Genomic DNA, 23414 nt, shown 5'->3' with positions numbered 1-23414 from the left:
TTTATGGTGCTCACAGTAGTCGATACGACTTCCCCCTTTTTTGTTTTTGATGGGCCTAGGGGGAGGTAGTCTTTTAGTATGACAAATTTTTCTGTAGACATCAACTAGGGAAACTCGTAGAGGAGTATAGGAGGTATAACTCCTGGGCCTTTCAGGGCCGACTTCCTCCTTTTTCTTGGGTTCTCTCTCTTTCTCTTTTGAGGAGTGAAAGTGCCCAGGTCACCAGCTTGGTTCTCTCAGCCTAGCATTTTCTTCCATGTTGATGTACTTCTCGACTCTTTCCTGTACATCACTTAATAAAGTCGGGTGCCTTTTCGAGATGGACTGGGAGAAGGGACTTTCTCGAAGTCCATTTACTAGGCCCATAATCACTGCCTCCGTGGGCAGGTCTTGAATTTCCAAACATGCTTTGTTGAACCTCTCCATGTAGTCCCTCAGAGGTTCTCCGACCTCCTGTTTTACTCCCAGGAGGTTCGGTGCGTGCTTTACTTTGTCCTTTTAGATAGAGAATCGCATCAGAAACTTCCGCGAGAGGTCGTCGAAGCTGGTGACCGACCTTGGGGGGAGGCTATCGAACCACTTCATCGCTACTTTCGTCAAGGTCGTCGGAAAAGCCTTGCATCTAGTAGCATCAGAAGCGTCGGCCAAATACATCCAACTTTTAAAATTGCTTAAGTGATGCTTTGGGTCAGTAGTTCCATCGTAGAGGTCCATATTAGGGCTTTTGAAATTTCTTGAAACTTTTGCCCTCATTATGTCCTCAATGAACGGGTCTTCTCCTCCCAAGGGAGAGTATTCTCGGTCACTGCGAGAGTTTCGACCTCGGAGAGCGGACTTTAGTCTTAGGAGCTTTTCTTCAAGCTCCTTTCGTCGCTCGATCTCGCTTCTCAAATTCCTCTCTGCCTCTCGCTGTCGTCCCAACTATTGCTCCAGCTGCTCCAGGTGTCCCTAATGGCCATGGAACAATCCCATGAAGTCGGTCGCATGGGGCTGTCCTTCGTTTTCTGGTTCGCGCCTCTCAGAGGAGTTTCCCTTTGGGTCTTTTACTCCTGAAGTGCCTTGTTGTTATTACCAGCGTCCTGATTCTCTTGCTTAGAATCAGACGCTGTGTTTTCATCTTTGTTGAAATCGTCCGCCATTATTGGTTGATCTCTTCGGTCCCCGGCAACGGTGCCAATGTTACGATGGGTAACTGGAGATTAATGGGCTGAACTTGCAAGATTAACCCAAACGTCAAAAGGAGGTGGTCTCCGACTTGGTTTTGCGCCTGGGAGCTGCCGTCCGACTTGTGTGTATGAAGGAATGGGGTGTGGTACCTGCAAAGACACTCCGATGCCTAAGTTAGCAAAGAGGTAAGCAGGTTTAGAGAGTATTAGAACTTAGAAATATCTGAGGGGTGTCAGTATATTTATAGTGGTGAACCAATAACCACTGTTGGAATAGTTCCACCTTTTGAGGTGGGTAACTGTCCTTTTATCTTAGGAAAGTTAAGATATAGCTCCTGGAAGTGGGTTGAGAGATTTTAAAAGCAATTACTTATTTGAATAAGTATTATCTACTAGCTATCCTTTGACCCCGACTTCTTTGGAATGGAGTCTGTATTCAATCTGACCTCTTATAAGGAGGTCGGTTGGTCGCGAAGGCCAATCATTAGATTGGGCCTTTTTGGTTTATCTGGACCTTAGTGTTGGATCAGGGTATGAACAACTCCATTTCAAGATAAATATAAAAAAAATGCTGATCACCTAATCTACCTAACAATTGTGCTTGTTAAAGAAATTTATAATTTGTTTCCATCAATTTCAGTTTTTGACAATATATTAAAAAAATATATAAATTAATGGTCAAATTAATTTCTAAAAAATTAGTCAATTGTCATTTTTATTTTCAAATAATATTTTAATTAAATTTATTCTTAAAATATTTAAGTGTACAATTTTATTTACTTGTCTACATTTATTTATCATGTCAATAGCTACAGGTTGTGCAACATTTGCTTAAAGGGTCAAAAACTAGGTTGTCATGATTGATAAATTAGTCAGATAATGAACAAGAAAAAATTTTTAAACACATTTATTAAATGTTAATAATACTTTAAGCTGGATCACTCAAAATAATAACCTCACAATTTTAAACCATATACCAATCACACCATCAACGCAAATGTAAATTTCCTACTATACCAAACATGACATACAAAGTATTTCAACTACTAAAATAACCACTATTACTCCAGCAAATATAAAAATAATCAACATTTTAAGTATTCTGACTTTAGCATCCAAATTACCTATTCTCCATCTTAAGTTCACTTTCCAATTTTCATAGTTACTCTCAATGTCCCATTATTTATAACTTCAACTACTTCATATTCATTATCAATCCACTTAAAATAGTTGTAATGGCTACTTTTCTACATATGTTAAACAACAAAAGTGAATTCCATATGAATGGTGACGGAGTTAAAAGAAATAATTGTTCATATCAATTTAAACTCACTCGGTATCTTTGACAAATATGAAACAACCTGTTTAAATTTTTGGGTTCTCGAATTTTTTAATCATAGGTTTCAGCCAACAAAATAGATCTATCTATGCTCATCTTCCTTCCTCGCTTGGAGGAGCTTGATCCAAAGCTACCCAGTGATTACAACGATAACCCACCACTAAAACCTTCACTAGGCTCTGCATCATGGCCCCTAAACCCGGTAATGGCAGTGCCTCACTACAACAACACTCAACAAGATGGATAAATATCTATGTGTATTTTTGGAGCTAGGATTTATACAAATGAGAGAGAAACTATTTTAACCTTAGATAATAAACACATCTTATTAATTTTCATTTGGACATATAGCTGTCAATTAATGTGTCAGTTGATGTTCCATATAGATAATCATTAATAGAAATTGTTAATTTAGGCTGCGTTTATTTATAGAGAGACAGGACATTGAGACAAAGACACTGAGACACAAAATTGTGTTTGGCAGAGGAGACGTGGACAGAGACAATGTGTCCAGAGATACTGAATTAGTGTATTTTGTGTCCATCCTAATAGGAAGGACACGGAGACACTAACAACGGACACAACTTATTTTTTATTTTTTTTTCATTATTCTCGTTAATTTTTTATAATTATATTTTTTTGTTATATTTTTCATCTCAAAATTTTTGAATGAAAAAAAATGAGAATAAATTAAATTTTCATAATTTATTCTAGTTTATCACTAAACAGAATATAAGAATACAAAATTTTATATTTCTGTCCATCAGTGTCTTGTCCTGTCCTGTTTTCAGTATTTTGTCATGTTCTTAAAAACAAATGCAGCCTAGAGGCAGAAAGACAAATGCAATTGATTTTAATTTTTAAATTTTTTATGGATTAGTTTGATTAAAAAATTATTCTGGAACAAAAATGACAATTAACCAATATTTCACAGACAAGTTGACTATTCACAAAAGAAACACAGATCTAATCGAATAGAAGTCCAAAACCCCTAAATTGGGCTACTTCTTTGGATCATGAGTTACACAAGATTGGGCCTTGGTCCAAAGATTCTACAATTATTAGTCCAAAAATGAAAGAAAAATAAAATAAAATCACGTGAGTCCCACATAAAGAAGAGACAGACAAGAGACAACAGAAGAGTGCAGTGCAGGAGCAACGTTCAAAGTTCAAACCAGTACAAAGCCAAATCAACAAGAAATCTCTAGCACTCAACTCTGCACTCAAAATCAGCACTTGCAACGAAGATGAAGACAAGAATAATGGCCTTCCTCACAATCCCTCTTCTCATTTGTCTCCTTTCATTGCCTACTTCTTCTTCCCGCGTCCCTGGCTTTGTGTACACCCGCACCACCGGAAGATGCACTCCACGGTAAGATAATTAACAATTGGACTTGAATGAGTTGTATGAATAGTTAGATGTTTTTGTACCGCGTGTTGTAGGTATTGGAGTGGGAAGAGAGAGGCGTGGCCTAGGATGGTCCCGGAGACATCAACGGTGAGAAAGGTGTTCGGGTCGAGGGTGTACGAACGGTACAGATCGGATCTGACGCTGGTGGAAGCGACGATGAGGAATGACGAGGAGGATAACCCCTTCGGAGGGTTATTGAAGGAAGGTACTGCGGCACTTTTGAACTCTTACGCCAGGGAAGGTTTTCCTTACCGTCCTTGGCAGGTCAAGACTCTTCTCATTCAAGCTTTGGTATCTCAAGCCGCTGCTTCTTCCCAAGCCAACCAATTCTCCCTCGCTAACCACGCTTGCTCCTAATTAATTAATCTATATTCTATACATAGCCTTATTAATTTGACTTGTTAGGACTTTATATTAGGTAATGCCTGATTATTACACTACCAATTTACCTTACTCGTTTTGCTTGGATTCCGTTAATTGACCTGAAATCACTTCTGTCTTCGTGTGATTTTGGAAGATAAAATGGGGGAACACATGTATCTAATTGATATTGATATGCTATATATGTGACTGCACTTAGTGCTGATTGTATTATATTTACTGCACTCTTGGACTGATCTTTATTTGAATTTGAATGTGGCTTCCTTTATTTTGCTCAATAGTAATTGGCTTGCAACGCATTAAGTAGACCATTTTTGCTTGCCTACCATACAAAATTACAAATTAGAGTCAAGAGTTAATACACTGAAATTGGATCTCCAATTTAATTTAATTTAGGTCAAGTTTGGGAAAATAGTTTAATTAAGCTACTTCTAAAAAAATAACTTAAACAATAAATGACTATATTAAAAGTAGCTTATAAATAAGTTATTTTGTGTTTGAGTTTTTAGTTTTAAAAGTGCTTATTTTATAGAAATGTGATAAAAAATAGTAATATTACGAGAAAAGTCATTTTTTTTAACTTTTCTATAAACTTTTAAATAGTTTCTTAGAAAGTTGCAATTTAATTTTAAAAATTACAGCAAACATTAATACTACTACTTTTTATAAATAAAAAATTTAAAAAAATTACTTTTAAAATTTCTAAACAGACCCTTAGCCTTTTAATTTTTAAATAATCTAAATTGTATCTTGAAATTTGAAGGCATGACTCTAGTTGGTCCTTTTCTCAATTTTCATTGCCTGAGAGCTATGGCACGTTTAATTGACAGTGAACACCCCAAGAACGTGAAGAAGTTGTGGTGGTCAGTGGTTCCTCCTTTTTATCAAATATCTTGTAGACATAAACTTCCTTCACACCATCCTTCAACAATGGCGTCCCAATTTCCAATTTCAAATGCTTCACTAAACTTTTTAGGGTGTGTGTAGTTTAAGTATTATTTTATTATGAGTAGTATTAGGGAATTAGTAAGTTTTATGTTTTGTAATCATCAATTGGCCATCAATAATATTTTTAGTGGTGTGAGATTATATCCAACTGTGAGAGATTACTTACTTTTTTTTTGATGGATAAGTACTAGCCAGATTGTTAAAAAAGTGCTGGCTCCCTAAACTTTTCTTTTTATTATTTAGATTCCATTCTCATGAAAATTAAATATACTCAAAGGAAGTTGAAAATTAAAATGATAATATTTTAATTTTTTGGAATTAAATTTCAAACTTTGAACCAAATATAAAAATATGATATTTCAAATTTAAAATTTCTAAAAATTATTTATAATTTCTCTAACCACATATACCCTTAACTCTAGATTCGCCTCCACCTAGTTCGTGGTGGTGCTGCTACTTGGCCACCCTGTCTGTGTCACAACGATTGGGATGTTCTCGTAGCCCGCCATTGCCATAGCACTAATTGATCATCATGTCGAAAAGATTTCGATACCGTAACCAAATCGTATGAGATTGAACGGATGTTCTTGAAAGTGGCTTCGATGAGAAATGATTGGTTTTATATGCTCTTACAAACTGTTTAGCATCAAACTTTTTGTCCATTGGCTTTGTTCTAACTCCTAATTTCATTTAGCAAAGGTACTAGATAGGTTGCTCATAAACATTGCTCTAACAAATTTATAGATAACTTATTTTCTTATTTTCATAAATTCCTAATTTATTTTCTCATTTTATAGATAACAAATTTATCTGCTACGAAAGCAAATCTGTAAAGTGTGTTATTTTCTTAACAATAATGCTAGGGATCAAGAGGGTACCAGTCAAAAACCAGCCAAATGTATTTAAAATTGTGTTGATGCTAGGTATTAGGATGTTTCTTCTACTAAGTATCAGAATATTTCTTTTTCATACTAAATAGATGTTCTTTTATATATTTTATAAATTTTTTTATATACTAAGAATCGGAATTGTTAGAAGTAGGGGTGCACAGACCCGGCCCGGCCCAAAGGCCCGACCCGGTCCCGAACACTTTTGGGGCTAATTTGGTGTGATTTCATCGGGTTTAGGGCCGGGTAAGGGTCTCAAAGATAGACCCGGTCATTATTTCGGGTCGGGTCCGGGCCATAGCTCGGGTCACCCGAAGTCGGCCCGGTGACCCGGTCATCATACACAATTAATATTTTGTGTTATTAGTGATGGATCATGACTATTCTTATGTGGAATTTAAGTATTGTAAATCTTAATATTTTGTATTATTAGTCATTATAAAACTATAAGTTAATGTTTTATGTTTAGAATGCATAAGACTTTAGACTAATGCATAATATTGTGTTATTTGTATTGATTTAAATATTTGGTATTATTAGACAATATTAGTATTGATTGTGGTTATACTTTAGTATTGATTGTGGTTATGCTTTAATTTTGAAGAATGGTTGGTTCTTGTTATATTTTTCTAAGTGAATTTTACCATGTTAAATAATGGTTGGAGTCTTGAAAATTTGGATATTTTTACATGCTAGCTTACAAGAAGGTATCAACGTAATGTAATGTTAACGGCCCGGTTTTCACCCGGTTTTCACCCGGTTTTCACCCGATTTTTACCCGGTATAATTGTGGCCCGAAAGTGTATTGGTTTCATCGGGTCTAGGGCCGGGTTCGGGTCTAATAAATAGACCCGGTGTATATTTCGGGTCGGATCTGGGTCACATCAAACCCAGCTTCACCCGGCCCATGTGCACTCCTAGTTAGAAGTTTCGTGATTCCTACCTCTATTTCTTCAACGTATCATTCAAAATTTTAATTTGAGATGAAAAATAATTAATATCAAATATTATAAATTAAAAATAAATAAAATTAATTAAATATAATTATAAATTAATTAAATTATTTATTTTTTGGCTAATCAGCTCTTGATTCCATACAGTTTTTCTTTTCTTAATGAGTTATGGCTTTGAAAATAAAGTATTTTCTTGAATGCTGGGGCGGATTCTCTTTTAACTTGTCTTTAACTAAAATAATCAGTTAAATACTAAATACCACGGTATACACATATATTGTTAACTTCTGTTTTTTTATTAAAATCTTTTTGTATCTATCGACTTGTAAAATTATGCAAGATATGTATGATTCATATTGTGTGAATTTATGCAATACAATTCATCAATGATAACTTAATCGAGTTTCAAATTGGAGGACTAATTCTGATTAAATGTTAATGTACAATAAATTCTTTTTTCCTTTTATCATTTACCATTTCAATGATTACAATTAAAATATCTTATATTCTCAGGCAAATTTACAATAATTATGTTTTGGTATTAGAATTTTGAGTAAATGGACAAAAGTAAATACAAAAGAGTATACAAGGGATAAAAAGTATAATCAAATTATTATAAAATAGTTTGCTATACAACAATTCAAAAGATTATTTCCAATTTATTTTTGTCTCTTAATCTTTTATTGCGTCTACAATTAGAGCAATTTTAACTTGTGAAAATAATCTATAGAATTTATCGTATTATTTTCTAATATTTTGAATATATTTTTGTCTTTTTTGTAATTTTTATATTTTTGTTTATTTATTCTAGAATTTTTTAAAGATATGAATCTAATTATCAGTTATTTAATATCAAAGATTAAAATTGGAAACCATTGAAGAAGATAAAGAAATGAATTATTCTTCACATACAAATTATTTACACATACAAGTTTATACAAGTCATTTATATTATATTGTTTAAAAATTTTTGGTGTATGTGTATTGATAAGTTTTGTATAATTCAAAATTCTTCTTCTTCTTTCTTGCATTATAAAAGTAAATTTTATTAAGTTAGGGTTAACTTGTATAAACTTGTATGCCAAAAAGACTGTAACAAGTCACTAAAGAAATATGTACCATCCCATTCCAACTGAACATTTTACAATCTCCATGGGCATAATTCATGGTCTAATTCATTAATAATTAGGACAAGATAAACTTGTTTTTGGTATACTAAGGACAAAGATATTTTTAAAACAGGGTTGAGGGTTGGGCCTCTCCAAATTGGGATGAAATTAAACGCAGTAACCCTAAGCCCATAACAAGAACAGAGAGAATCTTACGTGTTTCTTTCGCCTCCAATCTCCCCCATTTTCTTTTCTTTTTCCCCAAGAACTTCATTCCTTCGTTCATTCTACAATACGCAACTGCAGCTCCGAACAACACTCCAAACAACCAGAAAACTAAATAAAATTACCAAGTCCAATGGCAAGCAGAAAGCTGCTACGTGATTTGTTACTCTCCAAGCGATCACTTTTTCTTCCATTCACACCAAACCAGGTTCTTTATTACCTTTCATTCTTCTTTTTCCTTTTTTTTAATCCAAAATTCGTTTCTTTTATTCTTTTTTTGTTACTGAGGTTTTAGCTGTAATTTGTTTATTTTTATTTATTTGTGTATTTATTTATTTATTTATTTTTTGGGGGCACGACAGGGTTCGAGTGCGAGGTTGCGTCTGCTTTTGGCAGAGAGGGGTGAGAATGTTCGTAGGTACAGTTTCTTCGATGGGTTATCTAAGAAAATTAAAGGTGAAGCTGAGAGGTATTGTTCTTTTCCCACCACACTTCATCTACTTGCTTTCTGCATTTTCCTCTTGTAATCAAATTGGAACCTTGGGAGATTGATTCTTGATAGTTCCCGAAATGAAAATCTATTCTAGGTTATCAATTCCTTGCGAGTTTAGGTTCTTAAAGCGAGTTTAACAAGTTGAGTTTATGATTAAGTTAACTCTTAAGTGTTATTACTTTTACTAGTTGCTGCTGCTGATATGCATATGGTGTGAATATGAAGACTACTAGACTAGGCATATAAATCATCTTCCTGAAACAAACGGAAAGAATAGCAAGATTGCTCATAGTTGGAGACAACATAGCTTGAGTTTGAAATGCCTGTTTCTGCATTTCATGGGCTCATTGCCGTGCTTGTATATCATGTTCTCTTGATTTTTCTGAGGTTGCCTTTCATTGCACTCATGAGTCTTACTACTTGCTGCATATGTTTTGTTTGTTTGACAATTCTAGAAACCCAGAATTCCAGCAGTCTGTTAAGGAGTTGAAGCAAAAAGCGGGCGAGCTGAAAGGGGTAAAAGAAGAGTTGAAAGAAAGGTAAGTTTAGCGTTGCGATCGCCATAATGTAATAATAAGCTTCGAATTTAGTTATTAATAGGTTGAGACATACCCTTGTATGTCAAGGCTTGCTCGGAACTTCAATGGAGGGCCTGAGATGATGAAATGGTGAACGCAGAACAAAGCAGAAAACTGAGCAGCTGTACAAAAAGGTGGATGGAGTGTGGACTGAAGCTGAAGCTGCTGCAAAGAAGGTACAGTTTATGGCCGTCTTTCATTATTGGAAATATTGGAAAAACGCCAGGCTAACCCTACTATAGAACAAAAATGCACTGTAGCGTGTAATATAGAAAAGCTTTTAAATGACCCTACACTGATCTGGATGCAAATTGAAGTATTTAATGGTTCAAAATGGTGCTGTTATTGGGCATAGTACTGCTGTCGTTGCCCAAATTCTTTGCTGGTTATCTTGTGCAGCAAAAACTTTTGATGCTTCCAAATCAATTATTTTACACATCTGGTTGGGAACTGATGATCCCCTTGATCTGCTCTGAATAACCTGATATATTACCTGGAATTTGATTAATAATTATCCTTGTTCAGGTTTCTTCCAATGTAAAAGAGAAGATTTCAGTGGCAACTGAGGAGGTTTGTTTCATGATTTACAAATACACTCATAAATGTGATTTACGATTGAGGGATTATTGATCTTATTTATGTGTACATTAGGTGAAAGAGACTTTTGGGATTGGAAAGCAGGATTCTTCTGGATCAACTAGTTCTTCAGCGGAGCAAAATGATAATGCAAATCAAGGTTCAAAAGCCTCACCTAAGGAAGAGCAAAGCAAAACCTTTGGGTCAAGTAATTCTTCAGATTCTACATTTGGCAAATTTAAGTCAACCATCCCCCCAAATGTTTCTGCGGCTTTCCAAAAATTAAAGGAAGCAAAGCTCGTAGACATAGCCAAGAAAGGTTATGACGTTGTAAGAGAAGAGCTGAGTAGTAATTCAACCAAGAGAAGGCGTGTTCCTTTTGCATCGCCTGGGGAAAGAAGTGAAAGAACAGAACTTGTTGTTGTGCCTTCTAAGCAATCTTGGTGGAGTAAGAAGTTTGATGAGTTCAAGGACAAGGTAACTCAGTTAAAAATTCTTGTGATTTTGATATTTGGATAGTCTTCGAAGCTTCTCCATTATTAAGTTATTTTTTCTACATACTCCTTTAGGTTAAAGCCCATCCTGTATCCAAGCGATTCATTAAATATAGTGACCCAGTGAAGACAAAGGGCCAAGAGGTATGTTTCACACCTCTCTCTCTCTCTCTCTCTCTCTCTCTCTCTCTCTCTCTCTCTCTCTCTCTCTCTCTCTCTCTCGCAAGAACTAGGTTTCTTTATTCTACCAGTTAATTTTTTAACCTGTCACTTTGTTTTATAATGAGTTCTGCATTTGGCTATGATTGCACCCATAATTGCTGGTGTCCTGCAAAATTTTGACTTAAAACTCATCTTATATAGGGTTCATATTTCACATGTCTAATTGACAGATAGTAGAGGACCTGCGGGAACGATATGAAACCAGCGACAGCCGCATTATTCATAAAATACAGGAGTATATCTTAGTTTCTCTACATTTTCTTTTTATTACCAAGTGACATTTTTCTGTAAATAGTAATGCATAGTGCATTTGTCTGGTTATAGTAAGTCTATCTAGTTTTAGTATATTGCCATAATTTTCCATTCTCATTTTACAGTATCAATGATGGTTTGTTTCAAGAGTCAGATGTTGCGCTCTCAAACAAGGAAATACGTCAACGGGATCCGTAGGCCCTCATGCCATTTGTTTTTTTTCTCTTGGGCTTAAATTTGATTTTTATATACCTTGACATCTCTTTCTTTTATTTTGATTACCTGAGTTAGGTATTTTTCCTTACCCGAATTTATGGAGGAAGTGCAGGAGGCAATAAAACCGGTTCTCAATGCTTATATCAAGGTTAGTGCTAACTGCTAAGGTTGAGCCAGAATGTTGGAAATGTATTATATTTTATGTGTAATGCACGTCAATGGTTCCTTGTTTTGCACAAGATAAATCTATGTTTAAGATTCTATGCTTAAGACTTGGAATGGTGCTTTACCTATTTGCTATCACATTCTAATAAGCAACAGCTGTCACTTTTTCAGCTCATCACTTATCATGCAATTTTCTTTTAAAACCAATCTTCAGTATCCTCTTTGTAACTTAAATGAATATTCTTTGTTCCAAGCCATGTGCTCAATTGCTTCCTTGGCATCAATCGTAAGAAAGGGAATACAGGATGAAGATGAGAATTCATTGTATTGGACATGATGGTCAGAGAAACAATTCTGTGTTGGAGTTTGAGATTTGAGTCGTAGGTTATAGATAATTGGACAGTGTATAAATTTCTTACTTATTATTTGTGTTACCTTAGTAGTAATCTTCAACCATTCGTTACGAGCCCTCTCTATTAGTAATTTTCTGAAAAGAAAAATGTTTCCTGTGGTGTGACATGTGGTTTATTGATGGTCTTTTATGTAGTGGGTTTCAAGAACGTAAACCTTTGTTAAATCTTGATATGTTCGAAGAATATCTTGAAAAAGAAAAAACAATTGTTGTATCCAATTTGAGGATTTGAATCTCACTGATTTAGAAAGTAAAGTTCTAAGCAATTATTTATGCTGGAGAATTTGGCTAAAGAAGGGGAAGAAGGTGGAAGCATTAATGGTTTCCAAGTCAGATTTTAATTATATATGCTATGGTATAGGGAGATGTTGAAACCCTGAAGAAGTACTGTAGCCCTGAGCTGATTGAACGTTGCAAAGCAGAGCACACTGCCTACCAAAGCCATGGTATCTTCTTTGATAACAAGGTAAGTTTGCAGATTTCTTGAAAATTTCTTATTGCTTTCTTTTCAATTGCATTTCTTATTCAATATGAAATTGATTGTACCATGTTGGGGTTGCTAAAGTGTTTGTCTCTTTTTTCCTAATAAGAAAGGTCTTTGCCTTTCATTTTTTTTTCTTCAATGTTGTGTAAATTTGGTAGGGTTAAGTCTTACAAATTATTTTGTAAGGTTAAGTGAATAATAAAGTTCCTCTGTTGAAATTACTTTAAACACAATTTGCTTGAGCAAAGATTCTGATGAAGTAGGTAAATTACGTGTCTTTGACATAGGTTGCCTTGCTTCCTTCATATATAAGTAACTAATAGGTACAGCTGAATGTGTTGGGAGTAAAGTTTAAAGAAGCAGCACTTTCCTTAGATCTATGTAAAGTTGTGTCCGTCTTGTCTTATCGGACAGTTTCTATTTTTCCATCCCTTAATAAGTTCTTAGTTATTTCTATTTTATCACATCTTCACTTCAATCATAAAAATGAAATGTGATTACTGGGTTTTCTCTGGTCACATTATAGTATTACTCAAATGGTGCAATTCTGTGTTAAATATTTCTCATTGATTAGGTTGTCTAAATTAAGCATTTACAGCACTCTCCTGTTATCTCAAAATTTGCAAGCGACGGCATCTTCACAAATCACATTAAGATTATAGTTATGTATTTTATTTTGTGTGATCTTTTGATAGTTATTCCACAGCCTGGGCTTGTTTAAGGTGCTTGTCCCTATTAGGGTGTGGTATTTTATTTTAAATTTAACTCTCCCTGCAGATCCTGCATGTATCTGATGTAGAGTATAGAGAGACAAAGATGATGGGATCATCTCCAGTAATCATTGTAACGGTATGTAGCTGATCCTTTTCCGCATGTAATCATCATATCTTATAAATTTTTTTTGTCAATTTATTCTTATTCTGCAGAGATGATGTTATTCTGATTATTTGTTCAATGTTTTTCAGTTTCAAACACAGCAAATCTATTGTGTCCGAGACAGGAATGGAGCAATTACAGAGGGAGGCAAGGTAAATGTGTTTTTTTTTTCCTTTAATAAACAAAAATTAATTGTATTTCAGTAGCTACAATGTGGAGATGCTGCTGGTCTTCTTAAATATATCAACACTGATGATATCAAAATCAGTAAAAAGAAATAGGATAGTATACTTTTTGTCCCTAAGGTTTGTATTTTTTTTCAAAAATACCCCTAACGTTTAATTTTATTCAATTTTGTCCTTAACGTTTTCGATTTATTCAATTTTGTCATTAACGTTTTCGATTTGTTTAAAAAATATTCCTAAACATTTTCAATTTTATCCCCAACATTTCAAATGGAGCTAACATCCAAGGGTAATTTGGATACAAATCGAAAATGTTAGGGACAACATCGAATACAATTAAACTTCAAGGGTATTTTTGAAGAAAATCACAAACGTTAGGGACAAAAAAATATACTTTATCCAAAGAAATAAAATTATGTTACATTGCGGTTTGCCCGTGTTTGGCTTCTTTTCCCTTTTAATAATCATACAAATCTAGTTTACATGAATCTGTGTGGGGGCGTTGAGGGTCTTTTCTGTTGGTTTTCCTGATGAGGCTAACATTATGTGCGACATTTATGTATAACAGTTTTCCTCTTTTGCTAGTGAATGAAACATTGCTTGTCAGGTGGTTAACTATGTTTTACACTTCCGTCTGTTTAATAGGACACGATCCACACTGTAATAAATGCTTGGGCTTTGCAACAAATGGAGCAAGATGAAGGTGGAGAAGATGGTATCTACCTAATGTGGAGACTAAGAGAGATGCAACAGCAAGGCATGCAAACCCTCATTTAGTGGTAGCTGTAGCTTTTCACATTTTTGCTGCCTTTTAAAGTTTTTGTATGGTTGAGGCGTTGAGCCAACTTGCAGAGTACCCCATGTGCGCACGGGTTGTATCCGTTGAAATGTTACTATTGTTAACAAGTATTATATATTCTTTTCACAAAATAAGAAAAAAAAAGGTAAAGTCTATTTTTTGTCTTCATGCATTCTAAAAATCTAAAAAATAGTTTTGATGTTCAATTTGTTTCAATTTTTCTAATATATTTAATAAGTTTTTAAAATTTCTTATACACTCAATGTTTCAAAACTCTTAATTTCAGACTCAAATTTCCAATCTCAAAATCCAACCCCAGTGATTATCCTAACCCATCATCCCTATGCTACTTTATTCTCACCTCATGTCCCCGTCCGGCCGTGCCCCCCAACACCACATCTTTTGCCCCACTCCACTACCACCACTTGCCTTCACCAGCAAAGAACTTTTATAATTAATAAAAAGTCAACAAATCTCGAGATGGAGAGAAGGAAATGAGATGTGAGACATGGAGAGCCGATTGAAGAGCAGGGAGCAATAACAGATGTAGAGGTGTCGAGAGAGGAAGGCGAGGCAGAGGTGAAGGCAAGCACAAAAGAGGAAGACGAGATTGAGGTGGAGAGCAGATGGCGAGCCAAAGGCGAACAAAGAGGTGAGGGCGAGGCAAAGGTAGTGGTGATGGTGCAAGAGTTTGTGTGTTTAACTTGAGGGGATGGGGGATGATGGGTTAGCGTGGTTGGAATCGAAATAGGAGTTTTGGAGTTGCTAGGAATATAATTTTGGGACTAGAGATAATTAAAGTCCAAAATAAAAAATTAACTATTGATTATAAAAAATTAACATGAATTTTCTCTTAAATTTATGAAATATATTAGAGTCAAAATTGTAATAAATTAAACATTATTGTATTTTATTTTATTTTTTAAATATTAGAAACAAGTAGATTTTACCCTAAGAAGAAAATAAGCATAAATAACAAATTTTAGAAGTCATAATATTTATATAGTACATTTTTCGTTAACAAATATATATATATATATATATATATATATATATATATATATTACAAATAAATGTCTACTTAGTAAATTAATGTAATATTATTTTTTTTACTTATGTTTTTAAATTGCTAGGTTAAAAAACGTAGTAAAGTAATTAAAAAAAGTCACTTTATGTTAAGTCAGCTTATCCACATCTTAATTTTCTTTTTTAAGAAGGTACATAATTGTACATATGAAAAAATATTATCACTCTTAATTAATAAAAGTTTTAAAAGTTTAATTAGAGTTAAACTGAATATAATAAAATAATAAATTTTTATATAATATATATTCCAAAAATAATTTTTAATTAGTTAGGTTTATTAATTTTCCTTTTATCAATTTTACTTGTTCTAAGTTCTAACTGATGTTTTATAACCAATTTTTAGTCTAAATTGGACAAGTTAACCCAATTAAATTAATCAATTCAATTTTAATCATGATAATAATATTCTTTTATTGTATGTTATTCTCAAATTATTCCCATTAAAAAATTTAATTTTATCACCATGAAAAACAAAAAAAGAGAATGAAGATTTTTTTTTTTACAAGCACACAGATTTTTTTTTTACAAGCACACAAAAAAAGTCATCATATCAAATTTAAAAATAATAATAATATCACTTGTTATTCACTCCCTTTTATATAATATCAAATTTACACTCAAATTTTTCAAAAAATTCACCAAAAAAAAAAAAAATTTACACTCAAATGAAACGAGAATCTCTAGAGCATATATTTGCTCATCCTTCAACACTCCAAAGAGTGCTACAATTTCTATTAACTAATTTGTCGTAAGACATCTTAAGGAACAAAAATAATATGTGCAAATAAAATAAAACGACTTTAATCCTTTATTAGAGCAGAAATTAAAAAGTAGAAACAGTAGAGCTTCCCTTCCGTGGTGAGTAACCAACCATGGTGGATTGGTGGCAAAGAAACCGTGCATCAAAAAAACTGGGAGACATTCTCATTGTGGCCTCCATCACCAAAGCTCTCTCGGAATCAGGAGGAACACGCAACCTCCCTCCCTCTCTCAAACTCACTCATTCCATTGTCCTCAACGTCCTCTCCAATCCCTCCCTCCACCCTTCCAACAAGCTCCATTTCTTCCTCTGGTCTCGTTCCCATTCCTCCGCCCCTCCCCCTTCCGCCGCCGCCTACTCCTCCCTCTTCCGCACTCTCTCCCACCCCGCCCACCTCCACCATGTCCCCGCCCTCCTCCACTCCCTCAAACAAGACTCCCTCCTTCTCGATTCCCGCTCCTTCAAGCTTCTCCTCGACGCCTCCATCCTCTCCGCCAAATTCGATTTGGCTCTGCAACTCTTGGATTACTTGCAAGATCTTGGCGGCAACCTCCAGCCTCAAATCTACAACTCTGTTCTCGTTGCTCTCGTTAGGAAGAACCAAGTGCCGCTGGCTTTGTCCATCTTCTTCAAGCTTCTTGATTCCACTGATGATGGTTTTGATTCCAATACAGCCAATGAGTTGTTGGTTTCTCTTAGGAAAGCAGGCATGAAGGTGGAGTTCAAACAAGTTTTTGATAGGCTTAGAGAGAAGAAAGGTTTTGCTTTTGATACTTGGGGCTACAACATTTGCATCTATGCATTTGGCTGTTGGGGTGATCTTGGTGCTTCTTTGACCCTCTTCAAGGAGATGAAGTTGAAGGAGGAGGAGAAGGAGTCGTTGGATTATCGTTCCGGCGGCCATGCTTGTTCTTCTGTTGGACCTGATTTGTGCACGTATAACAGTCTCATCAGTGTGCTTTGTAAGGTTGGCAGAGTCAATGATGCACTTAAAGTGTTTCAAGAGCTCAAAGAAGGATCTGGCCATGAACCTGATGAGTTCACTTATAGGATCCTTGTTCAGGGTTGTTCCAAGACTTACAGAGTACATAATGCCACCCTGATTTTCAATGAGATGCAGTATAATGGATTTCGCCCCGATACGGTTGTTTATAATTCTATGCTTGATGGACTCTTCAAGGCCAGGAAGCTTACAGAAGCCTGCCAACTGTTCGAGAAAATGATCGAAGAAGGCGTGAAGGCATCTTGCTGGACATATAATATTCTGGTTGATGGCTTACTTAAAAATGGGAGACCTGAAGCCGCGTATACTCTCTTCTGCGACCTCAAGAAGAAAGGCCAGTTCGTTGATGGTGTTACTTACAGTATCATTGTGCTGCAATTTTGTCGAGAGGGTCAACTTGAGGAGGCACTACAATTGGTGGAAGAGATGGAAAGCAGAGGTTTTGTTGTTGATCTGGTTACGATAACATCGCTCTTGATTAGCATTCATAGACATGGTCGGTGGGACTGGACGGACAGGCTTATGAGGCATGTGAGGGAGAGTGATCTCGTGCTTAGTGTTCTCAAGTGGAAAGCTGGAATGGAGGCTTCTTTGAAGAACCCAAAGAGCAAGAGAGACGATTATTCGCCAATGTTCCCTTCCAAAGGAGACTTTAGTGACGTCATGAGCTTCATAACTAATGCTCAGGACGTCACCCTTGATTCACAGCACGGTTCGAATTTTCAAGACAAGGAGAGTTCCGTTAACAAAATTGATGAGTGGTCATCGTCTCCACACATGGATAAATTGGCCGAGTCCTCGCTCAGCACTTCCCAGTTGTTTACTCCTTCTCGTGCGCAAAGAGTTCAAGAAAAGGGGCCAGATTCTTTTGATATTGATATGGTGAATACTTTCTTGTCTATATTCCTGGCCAAGGGGAAGTTGAGCTTGGCTTGCAAGTTATTTGAAATTTTCACTGATGCAGGTGTGGATCCTGTGAGTTACACTTTTAATTCTATGATGAGCTCATTTGTCAAAAGAGGTTATTTCACTGAAGCTTGGGCTATCCTGAACCAAATGGGAGAAAATCTTTGCCCAACTGACATAGCAACATATAATATGATAATTCAAAGCTTAGGAAAGATGGGAAGAGCAGATCTGGCCAGTGCTGTTCTTGATAGGCTGCTGAAGCAAGGTGGCTATCTCGACGTTGTTATGTATAACACATTTATCAATGCTCTGGGAAAGGCAGGCCGGATTGATGAGGCGAACAAGTTCTTTGAGCAAATGAAGAGTAGTGGGATAAATCCCGATGTTGTCACATATAATACATTAATTGAAATTCACAGCAAGGCAGGACGGTTGAAGGATGCATATAAGTTCTTGAAAATGATGTTGGATGCTGGATGTCCTCCTAACCATGTTACGGACACGACATTGGATTATCTGGGAAGGGAAATCGATAAACTGAGATACCAAAGGGCATCAATTCTCAGTGAAAGAGATGATACTTCTTGAACGTAGTTCTAGTTTTTGGTGTTTTTCACCCGTTCTTGAATCACAGGCAGTGACTTTGTTGATGTGAAATCACAGCAATCATAATTGAAGCTCAAAAGACAAAAATTCAGGTCTCCGATCGACTCACAGATTCAACACAACTTTGAAAGGTGTAATTTTACCACCTGTTTCATTCAGTTCGAATATCACCAATAGTTCGCTTCACTTTCCAACTCTCGTTGTAAATAACTATTGCTCAGCACTGAAGTAACTCCGACCTTTTGTAACAGAGGAAGTTGGAACGCCCTCTCAAACCTTAGGAAATTAAATATAGTGTTCCAATTGAATTTTTCTTTATAAGAATCAACGGGGCAGCAGTGTTCAATCTTTCCACCATTTTACAAACTTTCATCATCATATTATTGGATAGTCATTTGATATATAGCGGAGTTTGTAAAGAAAAAAAATTCGGGTCCTGTCCACTTTCACAAAAATTGGTTATAACTTCTGTTCACGTTGTATCAATAAGAATCTGTTTGATCCTGGTAAACTGTAACCTATCTGCATTCTCTTCATTCTATATCAATTATTACTCAAGCAACTTCTTTTCTTTTGGGTCACTGAAAAATATAACAAAAGAACACGAGCATAGAAACTAACCTATACTCACTGGAAACATAAGGATATCAATTTCTATAATATCTGAGAATAAGTTTGGGAAATCTCTCTGAAACAAAACATTCAGGACAGTACAACTGTTTCCATCACTTTACAAAACCTTTGTCAAGTGGCCGGGGAACATATACAGTTTTGCAGCCTCTATCAAGGTACGAAGACGATGCTAACATATGAAGTCAGGGCGATCATAGCAAAATTGGTTGTCAAAGATGTCAAGTTCTGAACCAAATTTATTGATCTTGGGATTTGGAAAGCAACAAACATATACATTCAAGCATAATACAATATTACAGTCTAGTACCCAATTCAATATGCATGCCCAGAACCCCAATATCTTCTCTTGCCCCCTCTTTCCCATTAGCCAGTGATGGCGGAAAGATGTCTATAAAGCGTTTGATAATCCCATCTGCCAAATCCATGATGCAGTGAGGACCTGTGCAGACTTATCGCAAGGAGGCACAGATTTCTTTTTCCCTCTGCAAGTTCAGTGCAGGAAGTCTTTCATTGGATCATCATGGTGTACTCTCTTCATCCTGTATGCCTCCATATCCTCAGCCGTAACCTATATAACATTAAGAATATTTATATATATGCAAAAGGGGGCAATGTATTTTTATAAACACAATTTATCCAATGGAATCTTAAAATAATCATACCTCATCATTCCATCTGACATTATATTTACGCTTCCTCTCATCTTTCTCTTCTCTCTTCCTTTGATCCTCCTGTAAAACCAAACTTAACAAATCAGGCACCAAGATAAAACACTAATCTACATTTTTGAAAATTTTCACCTGGACAGACCCAAATCCCCAAATAGGGGAAAAATAAAAACGCCAAACAGATCCCCTTCTTTTATGCGAGAAAATTTGGAGTCTAAACTAGTGGGTGACTCCATTCATGGTTTAGGTCAATAACCTTATCAGGACAACACAAATAACTCATTCTACAGAAGGAAGAAAACATAAACATTGAATAATTAGAAATATGAATAAGAGACTCGCATTTACCTTTTTGAGGGCCTCAGCTAGCAACTTGTCATCCAGGACTAGATCATCAGGGACATCAGTTCCCCATGTAGCAAGCTTTTTCTCCTCTGTAGGTGTAGGATCCTCTGCACAGTTATACAAAAAAAGATCAAATTCAATTAAGAGAATGTCAAATATGAACAAACGCATCAAACAAAGACAAAAAGATAGCAATAGTAAAGGAAAAATGAGGAGGATAGATGCAAAATTAAATCTAGGTTTGGTGTATGTCAGTGTACAAACCTGCAGCAGCCTCCTTACGGGCAATATTAGCCTTCATAAGATCACTTGCAGCCTCAGCAGCCTCTATACCGGCAGCACCAGTGCAATAGCTATTACGTATGGTCTGCTTGCAGCACTTATAGCCCCATTGGTGATCCCTCCACCATGAGCCCCAAACAGTAGTGTGGTTGTTAATGTAAACATCCTCCTCATACTTGCTTCTAGGAAGTGCAGCCTCCTGTTGACAGCGTCAATTATAAAATAAATACATAATCAAAAGAGACATAACGTCACTAAACAAGAAGCGATATATACGTGAGAGTGTATTTTAAAACAATACAAAAGCAAGCATTATTTTTAAAGGTTTAGAAGTAGAATTTTAAAGTTCCGCAATAAAAATTTATGCTTTATAATGCAAAATTTACCTGTCCCTTGATAATTCTACCAGCTCGATCATACTCGACTTGCCTCTCACTTTGACCAAGGAGGAGTTCTCTTGGAAGTTTGTCCTCATCAGCTGCATTGCCATACTTCTCTACAATGGTGTCCTTTGTTTGAGATTTCAGTTTCTCCTTCATGACCTTAAAATTCTTATAGAGCAATTCAGCTTGGGATGGAGCTGCTTGCATGTGAACATCTTGCCCCTTGTCAAATGCTTCCCAAGCATGGATGTTTAATTCCTTAAATTCTAGAGCTTGACCACTATTTCTATATTGGTTATCACCCTACAGAAAAATAGTAGATTTAATCATATACAAGATTAGCATACATACAACATAAAAACAAGAGAGGTTTCTATAAATTCAGATTCTAGATTCTTACCCCATAAAACTTCTCATTTGGATCTGCATCCGGAAGAGGATCTTCACGCATAGACCTGGTCTTGGGATCGTAGTGTGCAGAATTGACTTCAAGATTGAGAAGGTATTTGGCAGTATCCTCTCGAATACGCAGGTTCCTAAAAAATATATTTCAGCCCCAATTCATCTAAGATAAACAATGAAAGTAATGCAGGACCAATTATTGTGGCCCTAGATTATCGAAAAGGATGGAACCCTAGAAATTACCTCACAGTTCCTGTACTTCCACCACCTGTTGTACGCACACGCTTCTCAACCTTTGCAAAGTCCATTTGTTTGCTTTCATCAACCTTTGCTTCATCTACCCTTAGGTCATCTTCCTCTTCATCCTCATCACTTGCAGCATCCTCCTCCCCATTTTGGTTGCTCTTCTCCAACTTCTTAAGCTGTTGTTCCTTTAAGTACTTCTTTCGAGCTTCATCTCTAGCTTCATACCTCTCAATGACTCGAGCATAAGTTGAAGCATCATACCCATTCCACCTGTCCCGTTTGCCATCATAGTCAAGCTCAAAAGTTTCTATCTTTTCATCAGGGGCTATGTGCTTGTTTGTCCATTTTGCTCCCACTCTCCTTGGTCTTTCCATGCATGACTTAGCATCATGTGTCATAGCTCCACAGCTAAACAAGAAAATCAATATAAAGCACTAAGTCAATCCACTATAAGAAAATGACCAGAAAAAGTAAATAAAAGAGCCAATGCTTATGCAAAGTGTACTAAAATTCATGATCCCACTGAGAAGATAGTCAATGAGAACATTTACATCAAGACACACAACAAAAACACACTAGAGTGATAGATAGTTTACTTACTTTTCACATGCACCTTTCCTGTACTTGTCAGCCTGGAAAATTTTAGCACCTCTATCATACCATGATTTGGTGTAATTGGGATCGGATTTCCACTTCCTTTGATGTTTTAAACTCTACAAAGGCAAAAAAGGTACAATTCAGAATAAAAAGTCCATTATACATGAATAATGTTTCAAATACCAAAATTTCCTGCAGATTTAAAATAAAATAAATAAATAAAAATAATACTTACAGGTCTCTCAGCATTAAGATACCAAGGTGCAGATGACATATACTGGGGAATGTGAGGGTTAATTTCTTTACCATCTTCATCCACCTCAGCTGGTGCAAGCCCAGCTTTACGTGCTTCCTCTAACTCAATCTGTTTGCGATGGTCCTCCCTGGACTTGAATGCCACTGCAATCCGCCCCACGCAAAAAAGAAATAAATTATATAATTATTGCAAGAAAATTCACTAACGGCCAAAAAATTAAGCTTTGAATTGGAGCATCTCTGATTTTTCAATCTCAATACTTGGCCAGATATGAAAGAACATTACAACGCCACCTCCCCCCTCTCTTCTCAAACCCCCACAGAAAATCAACCCCCAAAAAAAAAAAAAAAACCAAATGGAAAATCCCAATAGGGCTGAAGATATTTTATTTTTTCTGAAACAATTAGCTACAGAAAAGTAAACAAATACTTCAAACGCTCAAACTATTAAGAGCCGATAGCATAAACCCTAGGGTACGAGAATTCATGAGAAAAGGGATCGAAATTGAATGAAAGGAAAAAGGTACCTGAAGCGGTGGCCATGTTGTGAACAACTGAAGAATCAGTCGGAAGAACGAGAGATAACCGAAACGAACAAAGAAGCAGAAGAGAGACGCTGATTGTGATTTGGTGTTGTGTGATTTACGTGTTCCAAGCTTTATCTCTCTGATTTATTATAATAATTGTGAAAACCTACCTGCAATTTTTTAGATAATGGCGGTGGTGCTCTGTTTGTTGCAAGGTTTTAAAAACCGAACCGGTCATCAAACTGCTCTAAGTACTAGTTTATTGGTTTATAGGTTCAACCGATCCGACCGTAATTAAACCGTAAAAACCGTTTTATAATAAAATAATAAATAAAATATAAATAAGCACATGAAAATATAATTATAGTCTAATCTAAACTTTAAAATATCATTCAAATTAAAAGTACTACATAAACCAAATATTATAATCTTATTCAAATACAAATTCAAAGTTCAAAAGTCAACAAACAAACAACCAAACATAACATAGCATCATCAAAACAAGATACCTAAATATTACCAGCAATCCAACCCAATAATC

At 35.7% G+C, this 23414-nt stretch overlaps 4 protein-coding genes across 4 annotated transcripts; 3 read left to right on the top strand and 1 right to left on the bottom strand.

The window, feature by feature from the left end:
- The first annotated feature begins 3564 nt into the window (after positions 1–3564).
- LOC112758680 (uncharacterized) lies at positions 3565–4533 on the top strand. Its single transcript, XM_025807402.3, has 2 exons — positions 3565–3877; positions 3949–4533. Exons 1-2 carry the CDS (start codon positions 3753–3755, stop codon positions 4271–4273), a joined length of 450 nt encoding a protein of 149 aa, XP_025663187.1. The 5' UTR covers positions 3565–3752; the 3' UTR covers positions 4274–4533.
- Positions 4534–8294: 3761 nt separating this feature from the next.
- On the top strand, positions 8295–14337 carry LOC112758679 (mitochondrial import inner membrane translocase subunit TIM44-2). Its single transcript, XM_025807401.2, has 14 exons — positions 8295–8627; positions 8782–8888; positions 9368–9451; positions 9591–9666; positions 10016–10060; positions 10142–10543; positions 10636–10704; positions 10953–11017; positions 11160–11228; positions 11326–11398; positions 12189–12293; positions 13089–13160; positions 13277–13339; positions 14018–14337. Exons 1-14 carry the CDS (start codon positions 8553–8555, stop codon positions 14147–14149), a joined length of 1437 nt encoding a protein of 478 aa, XP_025663186.1. The 5' UTR covers positions 8295–8552; the 3' UTR covers positions 14150–14337.
- Positions 14338–15813: 1476 nt separating this feature from the next.
- Positions 15814–19046, top strand: LOC112758677 (pentatricopeptide repeat-containing protein At4g01570). The gene has a single exon (XM_025807399.3). It carries the CDS (start codon positions 16130–16132, stop codon positions 18515–18517), a length of 2388 nt encoding a protein of 795 aa, XP_025663184.1. The 5' UTR covers positions 15814–16129; the 3' UTR covers positions 18518–19046.
- Positions 19047–19174: 128 nt separating this feature from the next.
- On the bottom strand, positions 19175–23205 carry LOC112758678 (pre-mRNA-splicing factor SLU7). The gene is made up of 10 exons (XM_025807400.3): positions 22874–23205; positions 22327–22490; positions 22095–22207; positions 21492–21902; positions 21247–21382; positions 20850–21149; positions 20446–20662; positions 20185–20288; positions 19831–19899; positions 19175–19736 (listed from the first exon to the last, which is right to left on the bottom strand). Exons 1-10 carry the CDS (start codon positions 22887–22889, stop codon positions 19659–19661), a joined length of 1608 nt encoding a protein of 535 aa, XP_025663185.1. The 5' UTR covers positions 22890–23205; the 3' UTR covers positions 19175–19658.
- Positions 23206–23414: the final 209 nt, after the last annotated feature.

The sequence above is a fragment of the Arachis hypogaea genome, chromosome 16, assembly GCF_003086295.3.
Source record: "Arachis hypogaea cultivar Tifrunner chromosome 16, arahy.Tifrunner.gnm2.J5K5, whole genome shotgun sequence".
Taxonomy (NCBI): Eukaryota; Viridiplantae; Streptophyta; class Magnoliopsida; order Fabales; family Fabaceae; genus Arachis; species Arachis hypogaea.
This window is presented reverse-complemented; position numbering and strand designations above follow the sequence as displayed.